Below are 25723 nucleotides of genomic sequence, written 5' to 3' on the forward strand. Positions count from 1 at the left end.
ATGATCCTTAAATGCCTTTAAGAATTGGGGATCAAATGGAAATAATTTGGAATATCTATGTATTAAAAGTCAATGAAATCTAGAACATAGTTCGAAAACGGTTTGTTTTGATTTTTATTACAAAATTTTGATTCTAGTTATTTTTAGCCAATTCTTGATTGGAAAATTAATTTTTAAAACAAACCAAAAAAAATTGTTTTCTAATTGTTTTATTAATTATTATTTTATTATTTATTTTGTATCCTCAGAAAAGTCACTAAACAGGCAAAGGTAGGCAGTAACGCACAAAAATTAAAGTCTATTGAGATCTGATATAAAAAGAAAATATAACTAGTCTATGATCAAAAACCAAGATATCTTGCGAGTGTCAAAGACACATGTGTTCTCTTTTATATTTGACACACACTTTAATTTGATTGACACTGTAACCCTAAGCTGTGAAAGTTTTAACATGGGTTTTAATTTTCGAATACACAATTTGATCTACCCACTTTGAAGATAGTTGCAAGAGCAACAACGTCTGTGTCCCTATAAACAAATGAAATGCGATACCCAGGTGCTCTGAAATATAAAAGCGCGTAGGTTTGGAGGTGTGAATAGAGTAATACATTGAATTCCCCAACTTCTTTCCACAGTTATCTCTCCGAAACCCATTGACCACCAGGAACCACCGAAGAGTTTCGTGGGCGTCATTATCACAGTGTTGGCCACAATTATCATGCTACTAGTGACATTTATATTGTTGATGGTAGCTCGTAGCAAACGCTCCCGCGGCAGGGACAACGTGCTGGGAGCGTTTCAACACAATTTCAACACGGACTCGTTGAACGGTAACGGTGTCCTGAAGGTAAGCGCCTAAACCCAGACCACACCTCGAGCCCCACTAATGCATTCCGCCGAACGCACCGGGCTACGTAACATGCAAATAGCACAACAACCCTCGACCCCGCCGGCATGCTCAGTTGGATCCTTGGACTATTCAGGGTGCATGTCCTGCAGCTTTGGGGCCAAGGGAAGCAAAAAAGATCGTGCAGAATGTTACCAACATACAAAAGCACTAACACTGGCCATATTCCAGAAATCATGATTAAAAGCTGTAGTAACCGGACTGCGGAATGCAAAAAAAAAAGGTGGCCCGAAGCTAGCCATGATTTTTTTCACTATCTGCTGCCATTTTTTCCCCCAGGTGCTCCCGACAACGGATGACAATGAGTCGTCCATTGACAAGAACAGTCTGTACCATGAGCCCTTCAACGCGAACATGTACACCAGTGCGGCCAGTGCTTGCCCCATGAATGACCTGCAGCGTCAGCATGTATTGCCGGACTATACAGGTGAGTCTATCAATGCACCCTGGTCGCAAATCATCATTTCATTGAAAATGGTTGCTGCTGAGTGTTGCACATGTGGAATGGAGAATGGAGAATTCTAACGCTTTGGTAAAATATTGTAGGCCCCAAATTCATACTTCCATTATGACAATTTCTCTGTACAGCCCCAAAATAGCATTTATTATTTTATATTTCTTGGAAAATAATGTTATTTGAATATCCCAATTTAATATCTATAAGCATAGACACTTAACATTATAAGAATTATTTTATTTAACAAAATTGTAACTTTTTAATTTTCACACGATTCAATTGTAAAAACATATTTCTGGATTAAATTCTTTAAAAATACTATAAATACTTAACATGCTTTATGAGATACATAATACATTTTTCGTAGCTGTGCCTCTAAATTTGATTGTTCGACCTACAATTAATTAATGCTAGAAATTCAATGTGTCATCCCAGCCTTATGATGATTAGAATAATTTCTTAAAAATTAATGTGGTTAGAAATGAAAAATATATAAAATCATCTGGACTAATATATATATAAGACTATAAGGACTTTATAGCCACGAACCTGTAGCCTTATGATGAATAGAATAATTTCTTAAAGGTAATGTGGTTAGAAAAGAAAAATATATAAAATCAACATATAACCTTATGATGATTAGAATTATTCCTAAAATTAATATGGTAAAACAGAAAAATATATAAAGTCATCTGGACTTATATATGTATAAAGTCTATCTAGCCATGAACCTGTGTATCGGATTGGCTGATGATGGTGCCAGGGTAGAAGCACCTTTGACAATGATGTGTGGGCACTTGCCTTCAGCCGAGTAACTGCGCTGACAGTACGGCGCTTGATGAGTTTGATGTTTTGCCTCCTGCCTGTGACAGGACATGCAAATGTTCCTGCGGCACGATGGCAAATGGAGAGGGGCGGGGTGGGGCGGTATAGAGAACGCAATGCTTAATTTAGCGGGGAACATGGATCCGAAAGTTTGTGGTGCGGAGTTCACAGGGTTACGTGATGCTGGGCAAAAGAAACTGGACAGGAATAAAAAATTGGTCGCTAGAGCGCGTTGCTCGCACCGCAGGACATAAATTTGAATTGCTGAGTCGGGCGGTATACAGAATGTTTGACAGGGTATGCGGACTTTGTATTGGTATATGTAACGAAAATTAATAAATATAATTGATAACAGTTGGCCTAAAATAAAAAGTCAAAATGATTAATATTATATATGTATGCATCGCAAATAAGTCTGTACACAATTAGCCAAAACTTAATTAAGAATTTTGCAATTTTGTGGCAATATTAAATGCATCATTTTACTTTAAGACTTGGATAACTGACTAGATATATTGTGTGGCAAAAAAAAACCGGTATGCGAATAATTAAAAAAACCTCAAAAAATAAGATATATGCTGCAAAATAAGCAGCTAATATGGCATGAAGTGTGGATAGGTCTGAGCTTTAATATATAGATTTTTTTAAGTAGTTTTAAACAAAAGAACACGTTTGGTCTTTATTTTCTTCCGTTAAAAAAATATCTGTTTCAATTGAAGTCCTTTTACTCTAGGTGTACCAACCTCTAAAGCGATTTCCCTGCAATAGTTTTGAAATTAAAAAAAATTTATAAAAAGTCTCTAAAAATATAAAAAAAAAATTTAATTTTCTGGTTGATCCTATGTATAATGATAATTTGTTTTTTGCTCAAAGAAAAATGTTATAACAAAAAAAATTGTTACCCCCATAACTTGCTCTAATCAGTTGGTAAGAATAATTTAAAACAAATATCATAACAATTTTACAGTAAGGTTCAAAATTGAAGTGATACAAAATGGCTAAGAAAATAATGCTGGAGAACTCTTTTCGTGCACTATTCATCCCGAAACAATCACAGACTTTGCAAGCAAGGGTATTACCAGTTCAGAAAGCAAGTAAAATGTTTCGTGTGCCACTTTTTTGTGTGCGACCTGTACACTGTTTTAATTGCCACACGGACATAAAGCTGCAGTTGGAAGTTACAACCTGTGCTTCGTAAATTGTAATAACTTCTAACGTCCTCCGTCGCCTAAGGCATGTTACAAATATTTAACTCTTCGGCTTTCGGCCCTTACGTAAGATGCGCTTAGTGGCTTCGCATCGACATAACCCATCATCCAGTCTGCATTGTTCGAAGACATTCCCAACGAACTCCAGCACTGGCTTCAATCCACGTGCCAATCCTGGTCCTTAACTCCCACTCATCATAAACGTTAATAGCACGCCTTTCATGCGCTCGAGTAATTTGGCCAAAACTTTCCTGACGTCGCCCTTGGGTGCATTTTATAACTGGGCAGCAAATATTTGTCATGCTTCCTTTGTCGTCCCTTTCCCTCTTTTAGTCGCAGTCTGCCTAGTTGCTATATTAATTTAATTTGGCTGAAATAAATTATAAGTTGGGTTGCTGGCTCGGCTCGTCACAGTCTCGCGCGATTCCAAATTGAGTGCTTGAAACTTCTTACCGGCTGAAAACTTTTTCATCGGGAACAATTCAACTGTACTTAAGTCACTCAAATTAAAGTATATATTTGAAGTCAAATGCCAATTTGCACTAGACCATAAAGCCAGTAAACAAGCACAAGCTGGAAAAAAAGGATTAATAACTTTGCGTGCAAATAAATATTGCAATAACCGTCAGCAGAACCGAGGAAAGAAAGTCATTTGTAAGCAGGTCGCCGTTTTCAGCCAGTCTGTTTGACACGCATACATACTGTATTTCTGCAATGAGTTTCATGAATTCCTGTTTATGCAACACTGACGGATTAAAAAACGGAATAATATGAGAATAGTGGAAGGGCATTTTTGTAAATGCCAATGTTAAATTTATGGGAAAATAAAGATGGATATAAGCCGAAAACTGCTTTAGATACTTGCACTTTCATGATTAATTTTGGTGTGTAGATAATTACAAGATTAGGTCTATATGCCCCACATATTTGCAAATAATATGTTATCGATTGACCAGATTTTGTGCTGATTTCGTATCTTTTACTATTTGCTAATACTTAAATTACTTTAATCAGTAATAGATTTTATGACATTTTATTTGCATATAAGACGGGTTTATACAAAACATGAACGGGTTATTTTTATTGCTTCAGCTCACAAAAATAAAGTTTTAGGTATTCCTCAAATGTTTTTAAGTTCAAGTTGTATTATACTTTAATTATTTTAGTACTAGTTTTTTAGAGTTTTAAGTATGCAGTTGCCACATGCATTTATACTATTTTCACCTTCCCCATCTCCATCTAATTACAGACGTGCCGGACATTGTGTGTCAGGAGTATGCGGTGCCTCACATGCAGCAGCTGCTGCCCAATCCTCCTACTTGTGGGTCAGAATGTGGGCCGGGATCGGGATCGGGAACGGGAACGGGGTCGAGTCCTGAGGCTGTTGTTGCCGCTGGCGACGCCACCGCCAGTGCACGCAACTCTCTTAATTTCGCCAAACTCCCGCTGCCCCCGCCCCCCGCACCCCCGCCGCCGGAGAAATATTACGCAGCCACTCCAATTTGCAACAAACCCTTGGCTGTGCCGCCGCCGGGATCCCAGAGCAGCGGGTCCCTCTGCTCCTCGACAACGGCAGCGACCATGCCCACGTATGTGGGTGTGGGCAAACCGCATCATTACAATTCGGATTTGAGCGCTAATTTCACCGACATTAACGAAGAGCGGGCGAATTGCCAAGTGCAGGAGTTTCCACGTCAATCGCTGGTTATCGTCGAGAAACTGGGCTTTGGCGTATTCGGTGAGCTGCATTTGTGCGAAACAAATGTGCTGAAGTAAGTACTGTACATAGCAAACAGACCACTCACCTCCGCTCCTGTAACCCTTGACTCCACCACCAGACCAAATCTAAATGCACACAGAAACTTGTTCCCGAAATAAAATAACTCAGGCTAGAGAACTGAAATTATATTTTATGTTGCGAAGTTGATCCAAAATTAAACTATTGAAACAAACGCATTTAAGCACTTAATGCCCCCTTTCATAAGACAAATTTGTATACCCTTCCAGAGAGTATTGTAATTTCATTCAAAAGTTTGCAACACAGTGATGGAGACATTTCCGATCAGCATCAGCAGGAGAGTCGATCTAGCCATGTCCGTCTGTCCGTCCGTCTGTCCGTCCGTTTCTACGCAAACTAGTCCCTCAGTTTTAAAGCTATCTGCTTGAAATTTTCCCAAAAGTTGTCTTTCTATAGCAGGTAGTATATAACTATATCATATAGCTCCCTTAGGAACAAACTTTCTTGTTACTTATATGTTCAGATTGTCCGTTCTACTTCAAAAATCAAATAATTGAGAGAGTCAAAAGTAGAGAGGCAAACAACTTTCATTGTAACCAGATTTCAGTTGGTTAGGTATCTTTTGCTATTGTGAAATTTAAATGGTTTTTTTTTTACACGCAAACATGGAAGTCATATTTAGATTTACAGTGATTTAAGATTAGAGGAATATAATGTCTAGTCGGGCCTATAAATCTACCACGAATAGGGTTATAAATGAAGACAGTTCATTGACTAGGTTAATTTGTTCTGATTCAATGCAGTCAAATGTATTTCGTATAGTCTAGCTCTGCATCTCCTGTTCTAAGCTTCTAAAAGCTACTAGTGTCAATATTTTTACAAAGCCCAGTCTACAAATAATAATTAATCAAATTCATACTTACATATAATTGGACGTCGTCCGCGTACATTACACATCGACAGTGTATTATATAGATAATTTAAATACATTGTTAACAATAATGACCCCAAACAGATCCCTGGCGAACACCTGATTTGCTTGTATATTTGATGTATTTTCCTTAATTTGTTTGCACAGTTTCTTTTTCTGTGTATTGTCAAATCGGAAATGCAGTCAAAATGATTTAACTTGTAAATGGTTTGTTGGCTTCTGATGGTGCGAAAGGAGAGAGTGGAGAAACTTCAGCTCGCATAAAATACACTTTCATACAATTTCGTTAGCTAGTTTTTTTCCTCATTGAGAAAATTTGGGAAATTATAAATTCCTTAATTTGTAATGGGTGAATCATAAATCGATTTTTGGTGAACATAGTTGTTTCATAAGCCACAAAAAGAAAACAAATCCATCGGATTTTCTAAACATACCTACACATATATCCGGTAGGACAAGCAGTGCTACAATAACTTTTGCTCTCAATCTCTGGTTTTGAAAAGCAAAATCAATTAAAGCCAGCAATAACTTGGCAGTCTGATATTCTGCTCCTGGCACATTTTAATGCGTTACTTAACAAATCGATTTGCCAGCTTGCTTTAATAGTTTTGCGGTTGGAAAGCCACTGAACGTATTACGTATACGTAATATTGCTCAGGCAGCAGGCAAAGTTGACCAGGACGGCTGTGGGAGATGGAGAGTAAGTCTGGAACTCATACAGATGTATGGAAAATAATTAGAAAATAACAATATTGAGGTAGGCAACTTTAAGGTCGTCACGTCCTTCCGACCTCTAAAGCGATAAAATGTTAATAGTCAGCTGGAAAGACAGTTGCCAGACAGAAGAAGATTTTATTGATAGACCACCAACGAAAATAATAAAAGACATTAAAATCAAAACCACATTCCGAAAAAGGAGATGAAAAAATTTTAAAAAATCGTCAGCGAACAAATACCGTTTGTTTTTTGTTTATTTGGGACGTAGATTAATTTACAATTCTGCTTAACTAAATAGTTAATGCTTTACTTGCAACATAATTAAGTCACACATAGCTTATTCTGATTTTTAATTTCCGGCGGACGAATAACACTTGTTTTTTATGTTTTATTTACCTATCAAAAAATTGAATAAAACTATTTAAGTCAAGAAAACGAGCTGCAAAACAAACGACAAAAAAATAATAGGTTACGAGAATAAAATACAGTTCTTAATTAAAAATATATTTATTTATTTTATATGGTAGACAGAGACATCATTTGCTAAAAAAGTTTTTTTTTTTTTTTTTAAATAAATAACAGTGATCTATCATTACAAAAATATAAATTGGTTAGAAACTATTTATACTTTTGCAGATTGTGTTATAATTTCAGTGAAAATTTAGCCATGATGTCTTGGAGACATTTCCGACCCTAAGAAATATATATATTGTTGGGGGGAGGGTATATCAACGTCACTCGTAAATAGCTAATTTTTGCCTTCGCGCCTATGGGCTCCTAAGACCCACACAAGTTTGACCTTGTCTGTTCGTTCGAACTTCATGATATTTATTGCGTCAACTATTTAATTTCCGTTTCTGGCGGGTTTTAACCCTTACATCTTTGCCTTGAGTGTATGACACACCATGAAAGCGGAGGTCACCAGCAACATTTTTAGTCGGTTGCACATCAGCTGCAATTTTTTAGACGACTAACTTCGTCGCGACTAGTACTCAGATCGAAAAGAAAGTTCGCCAGCGAAATGACTTTAATATTTCCAGGATGGCAGTTAAAAATTAAAAGTAAACTTATCTGCCGTAAAGGGCTCTAAAAAGATATTCTAATGTTCCTTGCCAAGACAAATCTGCCAGTGTACAAAGAAATTGAAAAAAAAATTAAACAATGTTCTTGTTTAATTATTTGATTATTAAAAGTTCACAGATGCACTTAATTCATGCAGCCTGGTTTTTAGATTTTTTCAGTATATTGATACAAGAAACACTCTGCTGAAAAAAGATTACATTTTGTAATTTTTTCGTAGTGGCTGATGAACGATCACCCAGTGTTTATTTTAATTATTTACTATATCAGCAATAAGTTTTTTAGTCTTGGCGAAATGCAGCGCAAAATCGACATAGCTTCATTGTTTTTAGTAATATAGGCATTTAAATCAAAATGTAGTCGTTTTGTAATAACTGCAAGGGTATATAAACTTCGGCTTGCCGAAGGTTGCTTACTTTCTTGTTTTTACATATATTTCTTTTTGCTTGAATTGAAACATTGAAATTTCTAAAAAAAATAATAATAAAAGGCTTAAAATGTTAACTAAATTGAACTTTTAGAAAATCTTTTTTTCTATGTAAGGAAAAATGTGTCTTCCGACGACCCATCCATCCCCCTCTCTTCCTGCATCGCATCATTATCCCTGCGCAATCTTGACCAATCTTACCCCACTTGCAGCGCCACCCTCGTGGCAGTGGCCACTTTGCGACCCGGGGCCAGCGATACCCTGCGCAAGGAGTTTCGCAGCAAGGCCATGCAGCTGGCGCAGCTGAGCGATCCAAATGTGGCCCGTTTGGTGGGGGCCTGTCTGCGGGACGAGCCTATCTGCATTGTGCAGGACTACTCGCACTGCCTCGGCGACTTGAATCAGTTCCTGCAGGAGCACGTTGCCGAGAACAGCGGCCTGATTAGCAATAAAAGTCTGAGGTAAGGACACTCTGCGGTGCCCTCGAGAGTACTTTTAAACTAATGCGTGAATGTCTTCCTACTGATTTTCCCTGCTTTCCCCGCTTTCTTTTTGCGTGCGCTTTATCGTCCTTCCTTAACCGTCGCCTGTTACCGACGCTATATTTCCGGCCTCGTGTTCAATGATAACACCGATCCGCCAACGACCGTTCCAACCATCCAATGAACCAACCACCGAAATGCGCAAACGGATGTTAAAACTTCGTTAACTTGGCTCGCCCAACCCTCCAACTTTGGCGACGTTGTCGCACTTGAAAACTTTTCAAATTCTCATTTGACGTTGGCATCTTCCGCATCCGGTCCGGACACCCTCCCACACTCGGAATCCCTTCACCTCGGCGGCACAGCTATGGGTGCTTAGTCTACATGGCGACACAAATTGCATCGGGCATGAAGCATTTGGAGCAAATGAACTTCGTTCATGGGGATCTGGCAACAAGGTAAGAGCTCAAGATAAGAATTTACTCGTAAGAGGGGAGCCGGCGATATCAACCTCTCCTTTTATACTAAAAGCTGACTTGAATTTATTCGCTGAATCTTAAACTGATATAAAAAACGCAAAAACGTAATTTTTTGATAAGATTTAAGTTTAAATAAATTAGATGTCAGCCAATAAACAAACATATTAGTTTCATCTTAATATTTGAAACCCTCTCAAATAAAATTAATTCAATTATTTCATATTTTGTTCATACGAAACGAAAAAAACAGTGAACAAAATTTTTTTTTTAAGCCGTAACGGTTGCTTTTTTTTCTTGTTTAAATATTTCAAACATGTTTGCTAATTAATTCTCAAAAATATTTGTTCTGATACAGTTTATGTTTGCTAACATAATTTTAATGGTAAGCCCGAAAGAAAAAAATAAAAGGCTTATTGAGAAATATTTTGTAGCCAAATCAGTTAAAAGAGATAAAATCTGTATTTTTTCTCTTCGGCAGGTCGATGTGGATATCATGCCTTCTTTAGAATGTAAATTTTCAGAACTTATTAAAATATAGTTATATATTTAACATTGACTTATGAAATTTGTTTAAAAATTGTTTGTCCTGACCGTCGTGAAATTTGTTGTTCTTAGGATAATGTTACTTCATCCACAAATGACCATGACCTTTCGGTAAAGAATTGAAGCTACAAACTGTAGGCATTATATTATTAGGTATTGAATTAATACGAATACCAATGCTTTGAAAAGTGTATTTTCAAAAATGTATATTACTTTTTATACCCTTGCAGAGGGTATTATAATTTTGGTCAAAAGTGTGCAACGCAGTGAAGGAGACATCTCCGACCCTATAAAGTATATATATTCTTGATCAGGATCACCTCCTGAGTTGATATAGCCATGTCCGTCTGTCCGTCTGTCTGTTTCTACGCAAACTAGTCTCTCAGTTTTAAAGCTATCGGATTGAAACTTTGCACACACCCTTCTTTCCTTTGCACGCAGTATATAAGTCGGAACGGCCGGGATCGGCCGACTATATCCTATAGCTGCCATATAACTGATTGATCGGAAATGCCATAACTTTGGTGTTTGTAAAGTTAGGAAGTTGGGATTTTCTATGGATTTTATTTTTGGCCAATCAATCCGACCTATCAAATTTCATAAGGATCGGCCGACTATATCCTATAGCTGCCATATAACTGAACGATTGGAAATGCCATAACTTTGTTGTTGTTAAAGTTAGGAAGTTCGGATTTTTTATGAGTATTAAGAATGCATCATATGAATAATTTTGGAGAATATAATTTACAGAGTATTCTGCAAGGGTATATCAACTTCGGCTCCGCCCGAAGTTAGCTTTCCTTTCTTGTTACTTCTAAAGAAGATGTGCTTTAAAGCTTCACCTAGCTGTTTTAAAGTTTCAAAATTTATTTTTTGTAAAAAGACTTTTTTGTAAATAAACCATTCGTAATAAATTTCGAAAAAAAATTTTTTATTCTTTAATATTGTGAGATTGATGCAATTTAAAAACTGCATTTTCTACTTATTCATACTCTTGATTCTTAAATTCAAAAGCTATATTTTTATACCCGTTACTCGTAGAGTAAAAGGGTATATTGTATTCGTGCAAAAGTATGTAACAGCTAGAAGGAAGCGTTTCCGACCCTATAAAGTATATATATTCTTGATCAGGGTCACTAGCCGAGTCGATATAACCATGTCCGTCTGTCCGTCTGTCCGTCTGTCTGTCTGTCCGTATGAACGCTGAGATCTCGGAAACTATAAAAGCTAGAGGATTGGCATTTTGCATGTAGATTTTAGGAGTTCCTACGCAGCGTAAGTTTGTTTCAAAATGGTGCCACGCCCCCTCTGACGCCCACAAGCCACAAGCTGTGGCCACAGTTTTGATGCTATTATGAAAATTTTAATTGATATGTATTTGTTTCGTCAATGCCTATCGATTGGCCTAATAAAAGTTTGCCACGCCCACTCTAACGCCCAAAAACCCATTAAACGCTTAAGCCTGGCTAGCGCCTACATTTCCGCCTTTCATGGCCCGTGATACCAATATCTTGGGGTAGATGGCGCAATACAATAGCGCATATTTGTATTAAGTTGTTTAGCTGAGTAACGGGTATCTACCCTGCAGTACCGTTCATCACCTTTTAATCGCTTTTTCATCACCAAAAATTCATCACTGCTGATTAATCGGCGATGAAACTTCATACAAATTAGTGATGAATTTAACATTGGCATGTCCTAGGAGTTGATCAGTGAAAAATTCATCACTCTTTAATCAGTAATTCATCACTCTTTTTTCAGTTTTTCATCACTCTTTAATCAGTAATTCATCACTCCACTCCATTTTGTCAGCTCATTTTATGGGGAGAGAGACAGAGTAAGAGAGGGAGATGGAAATTTTTTTGCGTTTCCTACGATCGGGGACTGAGAGTTTCGGCTCTGCCTGCGTCGCACTCGGCTGCCTTTGGCTCTGCCGGCGTCGCAGTCCGCTGCTGATTAAATGGTGATGAATTTTTGTAGTGATGAATTTCGGAACTGCAGGGTAATAGTCGGGGCACTCGACTATAGCGTTCTCTCTTGTTAAAAAAGGATTGGATATCATTCGCGCAGTTTTTTTTTGTTCTTACGAAAAATCCATCCAAGCCAGCGATCTCATATACCACTCCATGTTCGCACATTCACATAAAAGACCTCAAAATCACCTTGACTAAAAAATTTTAATTAAAGTTCAACATTAAAACTTATAGTAATAATTATTTAGCGTAATAAAAACATTATTTAAATATTGCATGGTACCCGATAGCTTTCCGTGGAAACCTTTTATGTGCTTTCTTGGGCTTTATTGCTTAGTTTAAGCAATATTGTATATGTTCTTAAACCATATTTATTCTAGAGGTTGCGACTTAGCAGGAATATCACAATATATTGAATTTAGAAATGGTGAATTTGTTTCTTTGAAAGGATATTTTAAATTATAAAAAGATCCGACGAAGTTAAAGGTTTGAAAAACAGTCGTATATTCCATTTCCCATTGGGAACTGTCCGGTTTTTGAAACATTTTTCGCACATAAATTTTATTAACACCTGCTAAGAGTTCCGTATGGTGTAGCATATAAAATGAATCTATTCGATTTATGTATGCATATTGGTGTATATGTATATGTTATTTTATGTTGTGGGTGGAAGCCATACATAACAATTCCCAAATGTAGCGACACGTTACTCCGAGAGCTTTTGCTGCAGTTGCCAAGCAAGTCAAGGTTGAAAATGGCAAATGAAACAAATACACAAGCCCAGAACTTTGGGGTGAGATATGGTGAGGAATGGGAACGGCAGAGTTCCCTACCGGGACGCCCTATACGCGAAGTGAAGGAAAAAAAGCAACCATGAGGGGATCGAAATCCCCAAACTAGTTTAAAAACTATAAAGCAGGAGGAGGTCGCACACAGCGTCAATATACTATAAAATATGCAATGCTTGAAATATTTTGCTGAAATGTGTGTAGGAATGTAGAGTATTTGTGTGTTCACAAATATTTTATCCATTCATGTGAATTAACTTTATGAGCTGCCAACTCAAGGCAATGCAACGTGTTTTCAACAAAACACCTGCACCCAAAGGTAATTAGCTTGACAGGATATTCAAGCCACCAGAACCATCAAGCTAAATGCTAAATTATGTTGGTCTTAATGCCGAATATAGTACACCCCAAAAATAGTGTTAGGAACTAAACTGTTACATGAATTCTAAACTATTGGGTATTTAATCAATTCAATACGATGAGTATTAAATTAAAAACTTCGATAGTATTGAAATTAGACATTCGAAATTTTCATTTTTTGCTCGAGTTTAAGTGAAATGATAATATAAATTTAATATTAATTCGGCCAAAAATGCCTATTTTCAAGAATTTTTTCCCACGATACGGTTAAAGTCAGATTAATTACTTTAATAGCATATCAAAGTACAACACTTAAACTAAGTTTCTACAAATTTTTATCGAAAAAAAAACTAAATGTGCCGTTCGCAGCCAAACTCCGAAGGCCCCCCAAAAAAAAAAGGGTTTGCGGTGAACAGCACAAACCCCTACTGGATCATCAGAAAAAAAAATTGTGTTTATTAGTTAATATGTTTCTGGAGGTCACTTTGAAGTCAAAAACCGTGATTTAAGCCTAAAAATTTGATTTTGATTTTAACGCAATATTTTTCAAATGATGTGCATTCAGAAAACCAATTTAAACAAAAAGGGCCTCAAAAAATGTAAATACCATACCCCCCTTAAACCGTCTCAGAAGGTCACAGTTTCTTTCTCTCAAATCTTTATTTCTAATGACAGGTTTTTCTCAGTTACATTGATTTTATCTTAAATTAATTATTATTATTATTATTAATTCTCTGGACATATTTAAATGTCTAGCTGGCTGGAAATTTAGAACCGGAGAATGATCTTCAGATCATTTTCGTCAAAGAAAAACAAATCAATACCAGACTCCACTAGGTGTACACTATAGATTTATTATTTTGAATTTATATTCAAATATTTCATATTTTAACAGTGATACTATTTATACAACGACTGGAATAAATCACTTACCTTCGCTGAAATGATGATGGGTCTTATGATAAGGGCCTTATGATAAGACACATCATTATTTCAACAAAGGTAAGTGATATATTCCAGTCGTTGTTCTGCCATTTAAAAATATGAAATATTTGAATATTAATACAAAATACTAAATCTATACTGTACTCCTAATGGTGCCTGGTGCTAAATAGATAAAATGGGATAAGTTATGATTTAGCCTTATGATTTATTCCAGTCGTTGTTATGCCATGAACCCCAAGCAGTTCCGTAAACACCTCTGCCATCTGTAAAGTATTTTCCATTGAGAGTACTGTAATTTAAGGTGATTATAGTAGGAAGATTTAAAAGAGCGTAAATAAGCAGGTATACCTAAATCCAAAGTTTTTGTGCCACAATGGACCATATGTAGAGGCACAATTTCCTTCACTTTCACTAATGACAGTGATCCCAATCGAAAGTGGTGAACTTTTGGTTCTTATGGTGTGTGAGGGAGTCTCCGGCTTCACCAGAATATTTCCCTAGATTCCTTAACTCGAAGAATTCCTCCTCACTCCCGGTCTTAAAATCGTCGTTTTGAACGTAGCTTGTGGATTCATCAACCTTCCCAGCTTAATGTAGAGTTCGTGGGGTCGTGCCGCAGTCATTCGATATAATTTTTCCAGCTCCTCTTTCGCAAGATATTTTACTTCTTTGATTTTGATATGACTCAAAAGCCAAGTAAATACCTTAAAAGACACCATAAAAGACTTGCAGAATCAGTTGAACCAATCTGAGTGTTCAACTGATACTGCAAGTCTTTAATGGTGTCTTTTAAGGCATTCACTTGGCTTTTGAGTCATACCAAAATTAAAGACTTGCAGTATCAGTTGAACAAATTTGAATTTTCAACTGATACTGAAACTCTTTAATGGTGTCTTTTAGGGCATCTACTTGACTTTTGAGTTCGTCGTTGGCATCGGCTGATATTTTAATCTGTACAAAATGATTTAGAACAGACGATAAAATAATAATCATTGCATTTGTTTTCAATATTCTAATTAGTTGGCTAGTGCCGTACATCTTAATTGAGCTTACACGAAAAAGTGGAAAACGAAAAACAATAGAACAATTTATAAATATCGAGATATCCAAATATTTAAAACTAAAATTAATGGTAGGAAAAAAATTTGAATATTACCTAATAGAGCTCTACACAATAACGCAGAACGACTGATCTGCGCCTTGCGGAATATTAGTAAGCCAAGCAAATAGCACTCCGCACTTAAAGTTGTTCCACGTACTCAAATCGAATTCAAAAAGTGTACTAAACTGTGCTTTTTAGTTGAAGAAACAACGAAGCCTAAAATATTGCTGATAAGCGTGAACGTTCATATGCCCTATGTAGTCCCTATATATTCCCTATGTAAGAAACAACGGAGCGTATAATATTGCTGATAAGCTCAGTAAATGTTCATATGCCCTATGTGGCCTTCATACTCTCTAGTCCGTTGGCCAAAAATCTGTGTGAAATATAAAAATGGAAATGAGCTCATATTCTTATCGCCTGTTTGTGCCCTAATATTAGTGTAAGTGTTTGTTAATTTGGAAAACAACAAATGTGCTTTATTTTCCTATACTGCAGAGGGTATTATAATTTCGACATTGTATTTAGCTGTTTTCCTATTTATCAAAACGTTATTTTCATATATATAGTAATTATTTACTATATCAGAATTACGCTTTTAGATTTGTCAAAATCGGACAACAATATCAAATAGCTGCCAAAGAAACAATGGCAAAATGCAGCTCAAACTCGACATAGATTCATAGTTTTTAGTAATATAGGCAAAGAAATCGAAATGTAGTCGTTTTGTAATAACTGAATTGGTCCTTTTTGTCATTTATTAAATTTGAAATGCATTCATTCTTATACTATATTTGAATTATTGTATTTAAATACGTAGCCAAAAAAACACTTCTCGTTTAATTGTACTTACATAAATAAAAGTGAGCACGTATGAGTGATTGTTATGACGAAATGAGGGCAGTTTCAGTCGATCCAAGACTTCACAATGCCTGCTGAATGTTTCGGATCGTTGTCTTGGTGGAACTTTTTATTTTTAAGTTCGAAATACATTTACGTATTCATGATCCCATCAAAAAAACGAGGTTGCCCCGCCAGAAGCTGTAGTAAGTTTAGGTGTTTGTTTTCGAACTCTGTATTAGGTGGCCACCAAACACATTGGCTCCCATCTGAACAAAAAGATTAAATTTAAATCGTCTGCAAATAACACGTCAGTGAAGCAGTAACATTTTTTGCTAATGAATAGCCGGAAGCTCTTACTCGGCAACTAAAGTGATTATGCGCTCTGTGTCACCACTTCATTATTTGTCCATTTCTTGATGTTTTGGTCAAATTTTTATGTTATTTTTAAGAAAATAGTTTTTAGTTTTTGTAAATATGCTAATATTTCCATTAAAAAATATTGCATTTTCATTTTTGTTTTATCTTTACTAGTTTATCCGCAATACCGACCTTAAGTTTTATTATTCAACTGCACGAAATAAGCTGCGAGCCACTGTATGTAAATATTTTTTTTTGGGTGATCTTACGAAATTTAAATGCATGCATATATTTTGTGCGCGAGATCACTTCCGAATTATAAATTTTATTTTCAATTATTATTTTCAATTACAGTGGCGGACTTAAGTCTGCATACGACCCACTCATATAGCTTTTAAATTTAAATTTTTAATCTAGAGTTATAAGCATAGTTTAATTGCTGCAGTCAATTTATCATTATTTCTACTTCGGCCTTAAATGAACACATTTTTATACCCTTGCTTAAATTTCTCGAAAAGTTTGCAGTACTAACGTTGACACTTCTTCCAAGTGGGCGTCCTAATCTTCAAAGGTCTGAATTTCTTACACTTTTTGGGTTAAAAACAACAGAGAAAGACAATTTTGAAAAATTTATGTAACATTATATACAACTAGAGGTATGTTTTCTTGTTTTTAGGGCGATTTTAGTTTTTGGCAATAATAAATATTTCGACTTCATTTAATAAATATTTCCTCCCTTCCAGAAAACAATTTCTTTAAATTGAAAATCTTTTCTTGGACCTGGAAAAAAATTTAGTTTTTTGGCGAGCTTAGAATACTAATAGTTAATTTTATTTTGAGTGTAGAGTCTGCATATATAATCCAAGTTTCAGGATTTATAATTCCTGAAATGTCGAAGAACAGATACCAGGGGCTTCTGTTTGCAATGTAATGTGGTTTTAATTTGACCGCTAGGGACGCCTTTTCATTGCCAACGCATCGGTGCAGAAACTTAATTTTTCTCAGACAACCTATTTCCTTGCTTCTGTTGACTTGTGTTTTTGCATTTGCAGTAAAGTTTACCATTCGCTAAAACTTTGGCCATTTTGTTGCTGGCTTTCTGTTGGTACGCTGCGCCAGACGACTACGACAAAACCAATCATCCGCTCCCCTTACCCGAGCCCTTTTCCTCTCGCTTTTTTGGGATGTCAAAATTTTAATAAAGTCGGGGATGCTCATTGGCCGTCTGCCATTTACGTTTTTTTTTCTTGGCCGCGCCATGCATTTTTGTTGCGAAAATACCGCCGACGTTTTTCATTTTATCAAGCGTCCTGTTTATGAACTCTAAGAACTAAGCGACCACTTAAATTGTCTTTACGCCTTGGGGGCTCGTCTCCTGCTTCCTAAGACGTTGTCCTTTGAACCGCCCTTTAAGCCTTTTTTCACATTGCAAATTTAGTGTAAAGTTGCAGCGCTGTAAGGGAAACTATTACGACCAAATAAAGCGTTAAGATGGTAGATAAAAACTCATCCACAATTTTTGAGTTCAAACAGATAAACAGATTTTATTTTTCTAAGTTTTTACTTAGATGACTATCAATAGCTACGCGCTAATCTGTAAAGTGTGGGACAATATTGTATACTTTTATAAATATGTTCATAATGAACATAAAACATTTACAAATATTATTGATCAGCAAAGAGAGCCTAGCCGAACTGCTTGTTTTTTTGCAATCTGGGCTCTCAGACGTACAGTAGTATAAAATTCTTTACGCATAAATGGGAAAAAAGCAATAGATTGTTATCGTAGTTTTAATTCTTTTTATTTCACTTTATTTTAATTTTATGTTAGCGTGCTTTTTACAATGTCTCTCTGTTTCTCTGTTTTATCGTAAAGTGACCGTTCTCTGATATTCACGTTATCCTTAGCCTTTTGCAATATTAGTTTTACTTAGTTCTATATCAAATCGGAACAGCGGGATTGGTACATAAATGTGGATGTTGGTACTTAATTAATATAACTTAGAAATAGCTATAGACATGTTAATCACATCATCATACACTGCTTACAGCTCGGCCATCCTGACAATTAGATCGTCCTCGATCGTGGGTTTCTAGTTTATATAAGTATTATTAAAATGTTCTTACGTTTAGTAAAATAAATATAAATATAAATAATTTGTAAAGAATAAGTTAAGTTGTAAAATTTTGGTTAATAATTTAGATATTAATTGTTTAAATATATATAGGTTAGCTTAACATTTATTAGGAGTTAATTTCACACTGATTACGCCAATCTGCCCATTTTCGTAACCGACATGCTTCTACAATTCCATCATAGGGAATTTGACTAATTTGACAATTTTCAATATCAGTTATAACATATCTATCGTTTGGCAAAATTCTTTTAACGACGTATGGTCCTTTGTACTTCGGTACAAATTTTTTATTTGTACCAATTGTGGTGTCAATGTTTCTCATTACAACAAAATCGCCTTCTTCGAATTCTACATGACTTTTGTGATTTTTCTGATAATATTCCTTGCTTCTTTTCTGAGACTGTTCTATTTTATCTGAAGAATTCTTACGGACATTTCCTAAATCGCACTGTGGTCTATCATTTCTATCATCTAAATATTCTGTCAATGCGTCAATATTACACCCTCTCTGCTGAACTCCAAATAATAATACTGATGGTAATTCCTTCGTCGTTGAATGTACTGAATTATTAATGGCATATTCGGCCTTAACCAGTAGTTTGCTCCAATCCTCGTGCTTTATTGGTTCAGTTATCTTAGCTAACATTGCTTTCACTGTTCTATTTACTCTTTCCACCTGACCGTTCGCTTGAGGTGACGCAGTTGCTACTTTAACGTGTTCAATATTATTTTCTAATAAAAAGTTGGCAAACTCTAATGAAGTAAAACACGTACCCCTATCACTTACAATTCTACGTGGTCGACTGTAATATTGAAAATATTTCGAAAAACACGTATTGACTTCTTTCGTACTCGTTGAATTTACAGGAAACAATTTAACAAATTTGGTAAATCCGTCAATAATCACTAACAAATGTTTCTTTTTCGATATAACTGATGGCAATGGTCCAAAATGGTCTACATGTAATGTATCAAAAGGAATTGGTCGCTTGGGTATATTATGTAGGGTTCGATTATTCGCATGTGTAGGTACTGTAAACATGATACAATTCAAACAATTGCCAATAAATGCCTCTATTTTAGATTTCATGTTCGGAAACCAATAATGTCTCAATATTTCCTTCAAACATTTTTCAGTACCTAAATGACATAAATTTTCATGGACTCTCCTAATTATATGGGATTCCATTTCAACTGGTACATATAACAATTCAATATCTTTCTCACCTAATCTGTAAACTATTCCATCGTTCAATATAAAATTTTTCACATTTCCATGTTCTAATTGTTCTTTCAGTTTTACTATAAGATTATCCCTATTTTGCGTTATCTGAAGCTGAAGATTGATGTCGTCACTGTCAATTACTGAAACTATTTGGTCTTTGTTGTCACTTTCTTGGATATTTAATACAGGTTCATATTCAAAATTTTCATTTAAGGCTGAAGGGTATCTACTCAATGTATCAACATGATTCATATATTTTCCACTACGATGCTTAAGTGTATAATTATAATTCGCCAATTCTAAAGCCCATCTGGCAATACTTGAATTAAGACGTCCTTTCCCTAGACATAAAACTACTGCATTACAATCTGTTACTATGTTAAATGGAATTCCTTCTAGGTATATTCTAAATTTTCGTAATGAGTAAACCACAGCTAGTGTTTCCAATTTAAAGCTTTCATATCGTGCCTCTAGTTTTGTTGTTCTCTGGGAAAAATAAGCTATTGGATGGAACTTGTTATCATCCTGTTTTTGTAATAAGATTCCACCAAATCCCTCGCTACTTGCGTCGCAATGCAATTCCGTTTCTCGATTTGGATTGTACAAAGATAATATAGGGAATGAAATTAATTTTTCACGAAGATATTCAAAAATATTGATACAATCCTCATTGAGTTCATACTTAACACCTGCTTTTGTGAGCTCCTGCAATGGCTTTGCTATTTTTGAGTACGCCGGAATAAATCTTCTAAAGTAAGAAAATAGTCCTAAACATTTCTGCATTCCATGGCGATCTTTTGGTATCGGAAGATGTTTAATAGTTGATGTATGCTCGTTATTCGGACTTATCCCTTTTTCACTGAGTGTGTATCCTAAAAATTCAATACTTTTGTAAGCGAACTGGCATTTATTTATTTTAATTTCCAATCGATATGCTGCTAAAATTCTTAATACTCTTCCTACCGTCTTAAAATGTTCATTCAATGTCTTCGAACCTATAGCAATATCGTCTATGTAAACTACTACATTTCCTTCGCGGATCAAAGGTTGCAGAATAAAATTAATAAATCTCATGAATACCGCAGGTGCATTCATGAGTCCGAAAGGCATTCTTGTGTATTCATACTGTCCGGAAGGTGTTACAAAAGCTGTATATTGCACTGAACTTTCTGCTACTTTCACTTGGTGGTATCCACTTTTCAAATCTAAAAGTGTGAAGTATTGATTTCCTTCTAAACGCTCTAAACAGTCATCTATAAGGGGAAGCGGGTATCCATCACGAATGGTTATCTTATTAAGTTGCCTATAATCTACGCACATGCGCTTTTCCCCAGATTTCTTCTTAACAAGTACAATAGCAGAACTATAGGGCGAATTGCTTTCTCTTATAAATCCTTTTTTCAATAATTCGTCAACTTTAAAATCTACTTCTTTCTTTTCCTGATATGAAAGTCTTCTTGGAACAGAACGTACAGGTTCTTCTGACTTTAGTCTTAACCTCATTTCGTAACTATGTTGAATCGCTGGGATGTTAGATAAACATAAATAATTCAATCTTATTATTTCACTGAGCTCACTCCGATCTCTATCACTCAACTTTGGGTCAATGTCAAAACTTTCATCATCCTTAAATACGTCTATACTATATATCTCTGGTATGCTGTCATCACTATCAATTTCACTTTCTTCACATAAGTCTTCAAAACTTCTACTGTCTATCAATTGGTCACTGTCTCGATATGTTTCACTGTTCACTAATCTATTCAATCGTTCACTATTCTCTAAAATATTCAATGGTTCACTATTCTCTAAAATATTCAATGGTTCACTATTCACTAATTTATTCAATTCAATAATTTCTTTTACTCTATACTTAGAAATCAATTTTATTCCAAATTTTTCCAAAAACTTACGCCCTAAAAGAACATTAGTTGCAATATAGTTGTTGGGTACAACAAAAAATGATATTTCTTCTTCCATGTTTTGAAAAACGAGCTTAACAAATAATTTTCCGAAAGTTTTAATCTTAAATCCATTGACTCCACAATAGTCAGTCGGAAACAATACATCGCTAATGTTTTTATAAGGAATGGCAGCGTGTTGAATTAAATTAATGGCGCTACCCGTATCGAACATGGCAGAAAGGAAGGTTACATTAGGCTTCATTTGACAATCAGTGTAAAAATATACTCCTACCTGGTTAATAATCGGAATAAACATATTTGGCTCCTCTTCGTCATCCCGTATCGGCTGGTTGTTGGCTGCTCCCACCATTTTTGGGTTACTTGCTGGCTTCTGTTGGCAATCCTTTAGCATGTGCTGGAGCGATCCACAGCGGAAGCAGGAATTCTTCTCGCGCTTCGGCGCAGTGCACGACGAAGCGTAATGCCCATAAGCGGAACAATTGTAGCAACGGATTGTGTTCCGATCTTTTCTAGTGTTTTCTGAGCGGAGAGAAAAATGTTGGGACTTCTTTGTTAGATTTTCGTACTTCCGTGCCAACTCCTTCAATTTTTTCGATTGTTGTTGCTGTGTACAATAGGGCGATATTGGCTGAACGATCGCGAAAACCATCAATTATAAGCTGAACTGTCAATTTTTCTTCGATGCTAGCACGCATAGCAATTTCCTCCATAAGAAGTATGTATCCCATAACAGTGTTTTTCAGCGGGTTGAAAATGGTCTCCTTTAACAGCAATACGATGTCAGCAGTTGAACTACCACGACCAAATGTTTTTATAAAGTTCTGTTTAAATGCGTCATAAGTATTCGATTGGTCAACACGCAAGAACAAGTCGGCATCTGTTCCCGGTTTCATCAGCATTCGTATGCAGCGTAATTGGAAATTTTTACACTCGTTAACATCTCTGCAGATTCTCTCAAAATCCAAAATCCACTTAAAGGCTTCCTCATTTTCAGTGGCAGAAAACGGAATCATGAGCTGTTTCACCATACGAATGTCATCTGTCGTCTTGCTGTCGTTTCGCATTAATTCGGCCAGTATCTTCTTCTTCTTAGCTACCCTTATGGCGGCGTCAAGTAGTGCTTCTTCTTCTTCTAATTCGTCGATGTCTTCGCTAGCGCTCCGCTGGCTTACAACCTCAATTTTGGCATCTTCTTCCTCCAATAGGCTTTCTGGGATATTAGCCGCATCCTGGCAACCGGCATCCAATGCAAGCTTGCGCAGTTGTCTTAAAGTTGCACTTCCTGGAAACCTGATTTCATTGGCTTGAAGCCACTCTACAATTTTCGCCTTGTCCATTCCAATTTGGCGTCACTCGCCAAAACGCAATTATAGGAAAAAAAAAACTTGTGCGTCTTCGGATAGCCAACAATGTTTATGTAGGCGGATGTTTAAATGGTGTCTATCCCACTTCTGAAGTTGTTATCGTAGTTTTAATTCTTTTTATTTCACTTTATTTTAATTTTATGTTAGCGTGCTTTTTACAATGTCTCTCTGTTTCTCTGTTTTATCGTAAAGTGACCGTTCTCTGATATTCACGTTATCCTTAGCCTTTTGCAATATTAGTTTTACTTAGTTCTATATCAAATCGGAACAGCGGGATTGGTACATAAATGTGGATGTTGGTACTTAATTAATATAACTTAGAAATAGCTATAGACATGTTAATCACATCATCATACACTGCTTACAAGATAAATGTTTTAGTTTATCTTAGTCTTATTTATTATTTATTATATTGGGACGACAAAAAAACATGATCAAAAGCATATTGTAACATTACACTTTAATAATGTTCAAAATCAAATTCTGCTGTGAAATTGGAAGTTCTTGGTCAGCGTAAACACAAGGTCATCTTACATTTTGAAACACCGATATCATTCTAATCGCTTTTTCTTGCACCGACCGACACAGACACCCTTTCTTCGGCATAACACTTCTTGGTATCCACGTCGCGTGTCGACTTGTACCAAATTACGCTTATGATCCCAAAGATGAGTCCCAGGAAGATCCCAAGAAAGGCAAGGCCAGCTAGGAAGGCCAAGTAGTGGACTTCGTCCATTAAATAGACCAGAAAGTCAATAATGGGCTGGATCAAACAGGTGCAGATAATTTCAATGGGGTTGAAAAACATTTTGACGTTTCTTTGATAGAAGTATGTATATAACCTATATAGTTTCAACCTTTCTAAGCTTAGACAGCTTTTTCAAACATGTCTTAGTGAAATTGGCTGCTCTAAAATCAAATCCACACAAATCTAATGTGCGTGTTATTATTACTACTTTCTATATTTCAAATTCCCAGTAGGAAACATGGAATATCAAGAATGTTTAAGAAATAAGTTAACGTACTTTCACTACCATCTACATTCCGACTTTGGAGTAGTGATTAAGGTGGCCACGTGCATTGCATTCGGCGCCGTGTGCGGTTGGATAATGAGCCTGCTTACATTCATTGTTTACAAGGTGGCACTTCGCCTAGGAGTCAAGCCCAACCCAAATTACCACGATGCGGACGATGATCTCGACCTGGATGCGGATAATGGGTATGACCTTATGCTGCCGGAAAGCCAGGAGTTTGGTGATTGGCTTGTGGGAATGAGAAGGCAGCATCTTTAGTGGACATACCGATAGATCTCGATCAATTACTCCACATCAGAGAGAGATTTCCAAATATACTTACTCTCTTTTCTAGACATTGCCTTGGCCGCCATCTATGCAAGATTATTTACGAAGAAAATATCTTCTAAACCATAGCTTATAACTATGTACATATATATTTCAATAAAAAGCGCATAAGCTCTACGCGCGATAGCGAAGTGGAAAAAACGTCTACAAAACCCGGCTCTACTGACCGTCGATACACAAAGAGCACGATCTTGCTCACCCTCTCTCCTCACTCTTACTACTACTCCTACGGCGTGGAGTTCTCAGTGGAAAATCCCCCCATCATCAGATTCGACCCTTGCTTAGCAACATTCTGCAATCGCACCAAAAGTAACAGCAACTACTACAGCAGAACCAACAACATCCACAGCAACGGCTCTTATCGCATTATTTTTTATAGAAACACCGACCCCATTATGTATATTTTTTCTTATTCAGCATCATATACAGTGGCGAGCAAAAGTGAGTGCATGTTCGTGAAACTGACTTTCGTCGCCCATAAAAACCAAACGATACGAATAATTTAATAATTTTTTTATGTTAACCATTTTATTCATAACAAATGCGAAAAAGAAACAATATCGTATAAGGTAAATTCTAAAAGTTAGAAAGAAAAAACCAGAAAAACCCGCATAAACTCACTTTTGCACATTTTAAAAAAATTAAATAAATAAATCCATTTTAATATTTTGTCCACAAACCCTTATTAGCAATAACTTGATTAATGCGGTTGGGCATGCTCTCTACCAAATTTTGTATAACACCTTCAGGGATTTGCTTCCATTCCGCTGTTACACGTTCCCAAAGGTTGGCCATATTGGTTGGGGCTGTTTCGTACTGCCCGAGCCGTCTCTTAACGATTGACCAAAGATTTTCAATCGGATTGAGGTCGGGACTTTGCGCTGGCCACTCCATCAGCTGAAAATGTTGATTGCCAATCCATTCCCTAACAATTTTTGCTGTGTGCTTTGGATCACCATCTTGTTGAAAAACAATTTCGTCTTCGGGATAAGCACATTTTTCCATAAAATTGGGAAGATTGGTTTTTAAAATTTTAAGGTAGTCTTCTTTTCGCATTATACCTTCTCTTACTACTACTCCTACGGCTTGGAGTTCTCAGTGGAAAATCCCCCCACCATCAGATTCGACCCTTGCTTAGCAACATTCTGCAATCGCACCCAAAGTAACAGCAACAACTACAGCAAAACCAACAACATCCACAGCAACGGCTCTTATCGCAGTCTTTTTTATAGAAACACGTGATCACCGACCCCATTATGTATATTTTTCTTATTCAGCATCATATACATAGCTATGTGAGTCTGCCCTCCGTCGCAAATTGGTACCACATTTTTAAAGCTATCCGTTTGAAACTTTATAGTTAGTATATAATATGAAACGGCCGGATCCGACAGCTTATCATTCAATCGAAAAAATAATTGAAACAAAAATATATACATATATTTAGAAATCCAGTACACTTAGTGACGACTCGCACTTTTAGATTGTGAGGAGGAGACTACTTATTTATAGCCGCAGAATTGATGGTGTCTTGGTTTTGATTAAGTT

General features: G+C 36.2%; 3 protein-coding genes and 1 long non-coding RNA gene across 4 annotated transcripts in view; 2 read left to right on the forward strand and 2 right to left on the reverse strand.

Moving 5' to 3' along the window:
• LOC108044575 (discoidin domain-containing receptor 2) overlaps positions 1–25723 on the forward strand; it is a 115422-nt gene that overhangs the window by 71662 nt on the left and 18037 nt on the right. Inside the window, exons 10-14 of the mRNA XM_044460253.1 lie at positions 636–847; positions 1187–1334; positions 4647–5169; positions 8503–8751; positions 9138–9230. Coding sequence (XP_044316188.1) covers positions 636–847; positions 1187–1334; positions 4647–5169; positions 8503–8751; positions 9138–9230 — 1225 coding nt within the window. The remainder of the gene's footprint in view (positions 1–635; positions 848–1186; positions 1335–4646; positions 5170–8502; positions 8752–9137; positions 9231–25723) is intronic.
• Positions 13557–15130, reverse strand: LOC108044576. Its single transcript, XR_001769306.1, has 4 exons — positions 15017–15130; positions 14770–14811; positions 14209–14564; positions 13557–14149 (listed from the first exon to the last, which is right to left on the reverse strand). It is a non-coding gene; the product is annotated as an uncharacterized LOC108044576 (long non-coding RNA).
• LOC108048326 lies at positions 23361–23789 on the reverse strand. Its single transcript, XM_044460255.1, has one exon. The coding sequence runs from the start codon at positions 23620–23622 to the stop codon at positions 23371–23373; it is 252 nt and encodes an 83-aa protein (XP_044316190.1). The 5' UTR covers positions 23623–23789; the 3' UTR covers positions 23361–23370.
• On the forward strand, positions 23562–24306 carry LOC108048325. The gene is made up of 2 exons (XM_017128882.2): positions 23562–23643; positions 23710–24306. Exon 2 carries the CDS (start codon positions 23801–23803, stop codon positions 24104–24106), a length of 306 nt encoding a protein of 101 aa, XP_016984371.1. The 5' UTR covers positions 23562–23643; positions 23710–23800; the 3' UTR covers positions 24107–24306.

This window comes from Drosophila rhopaloa, unplaced genomic scaffold, assembly GCF_018152115.1.
Source record: "Drosophila rhopaloa isolate 14029-0021.01 unplaced genomic scaffold, ASM1815211v1 contig_2, whole genome shotgun sequence".
NCBI lineage: Eukaryota > Metazoa > Arthropoda > Insecta > Diptera > Drosophilidae > Drosophila > Drosophila rhopaloa.

What these genes read in the sequence shown, in the direction of transcription:
- LOC108048326 (XM_044460255.1), bottom strand. Translation starts at nt 23,622, where the DNA reads ATGTTTTTCAACCCCATTGAAATTATCTGCACCTGTTTGATCCAGCCC.
- LOC108048325 (XM_017128882.2), top strand. Translation starts at nt 23,801, where the DNA reads ATGGAATATCAAGAATGTTTAAGAAATAAGTTAACGTACTTTCACTAC.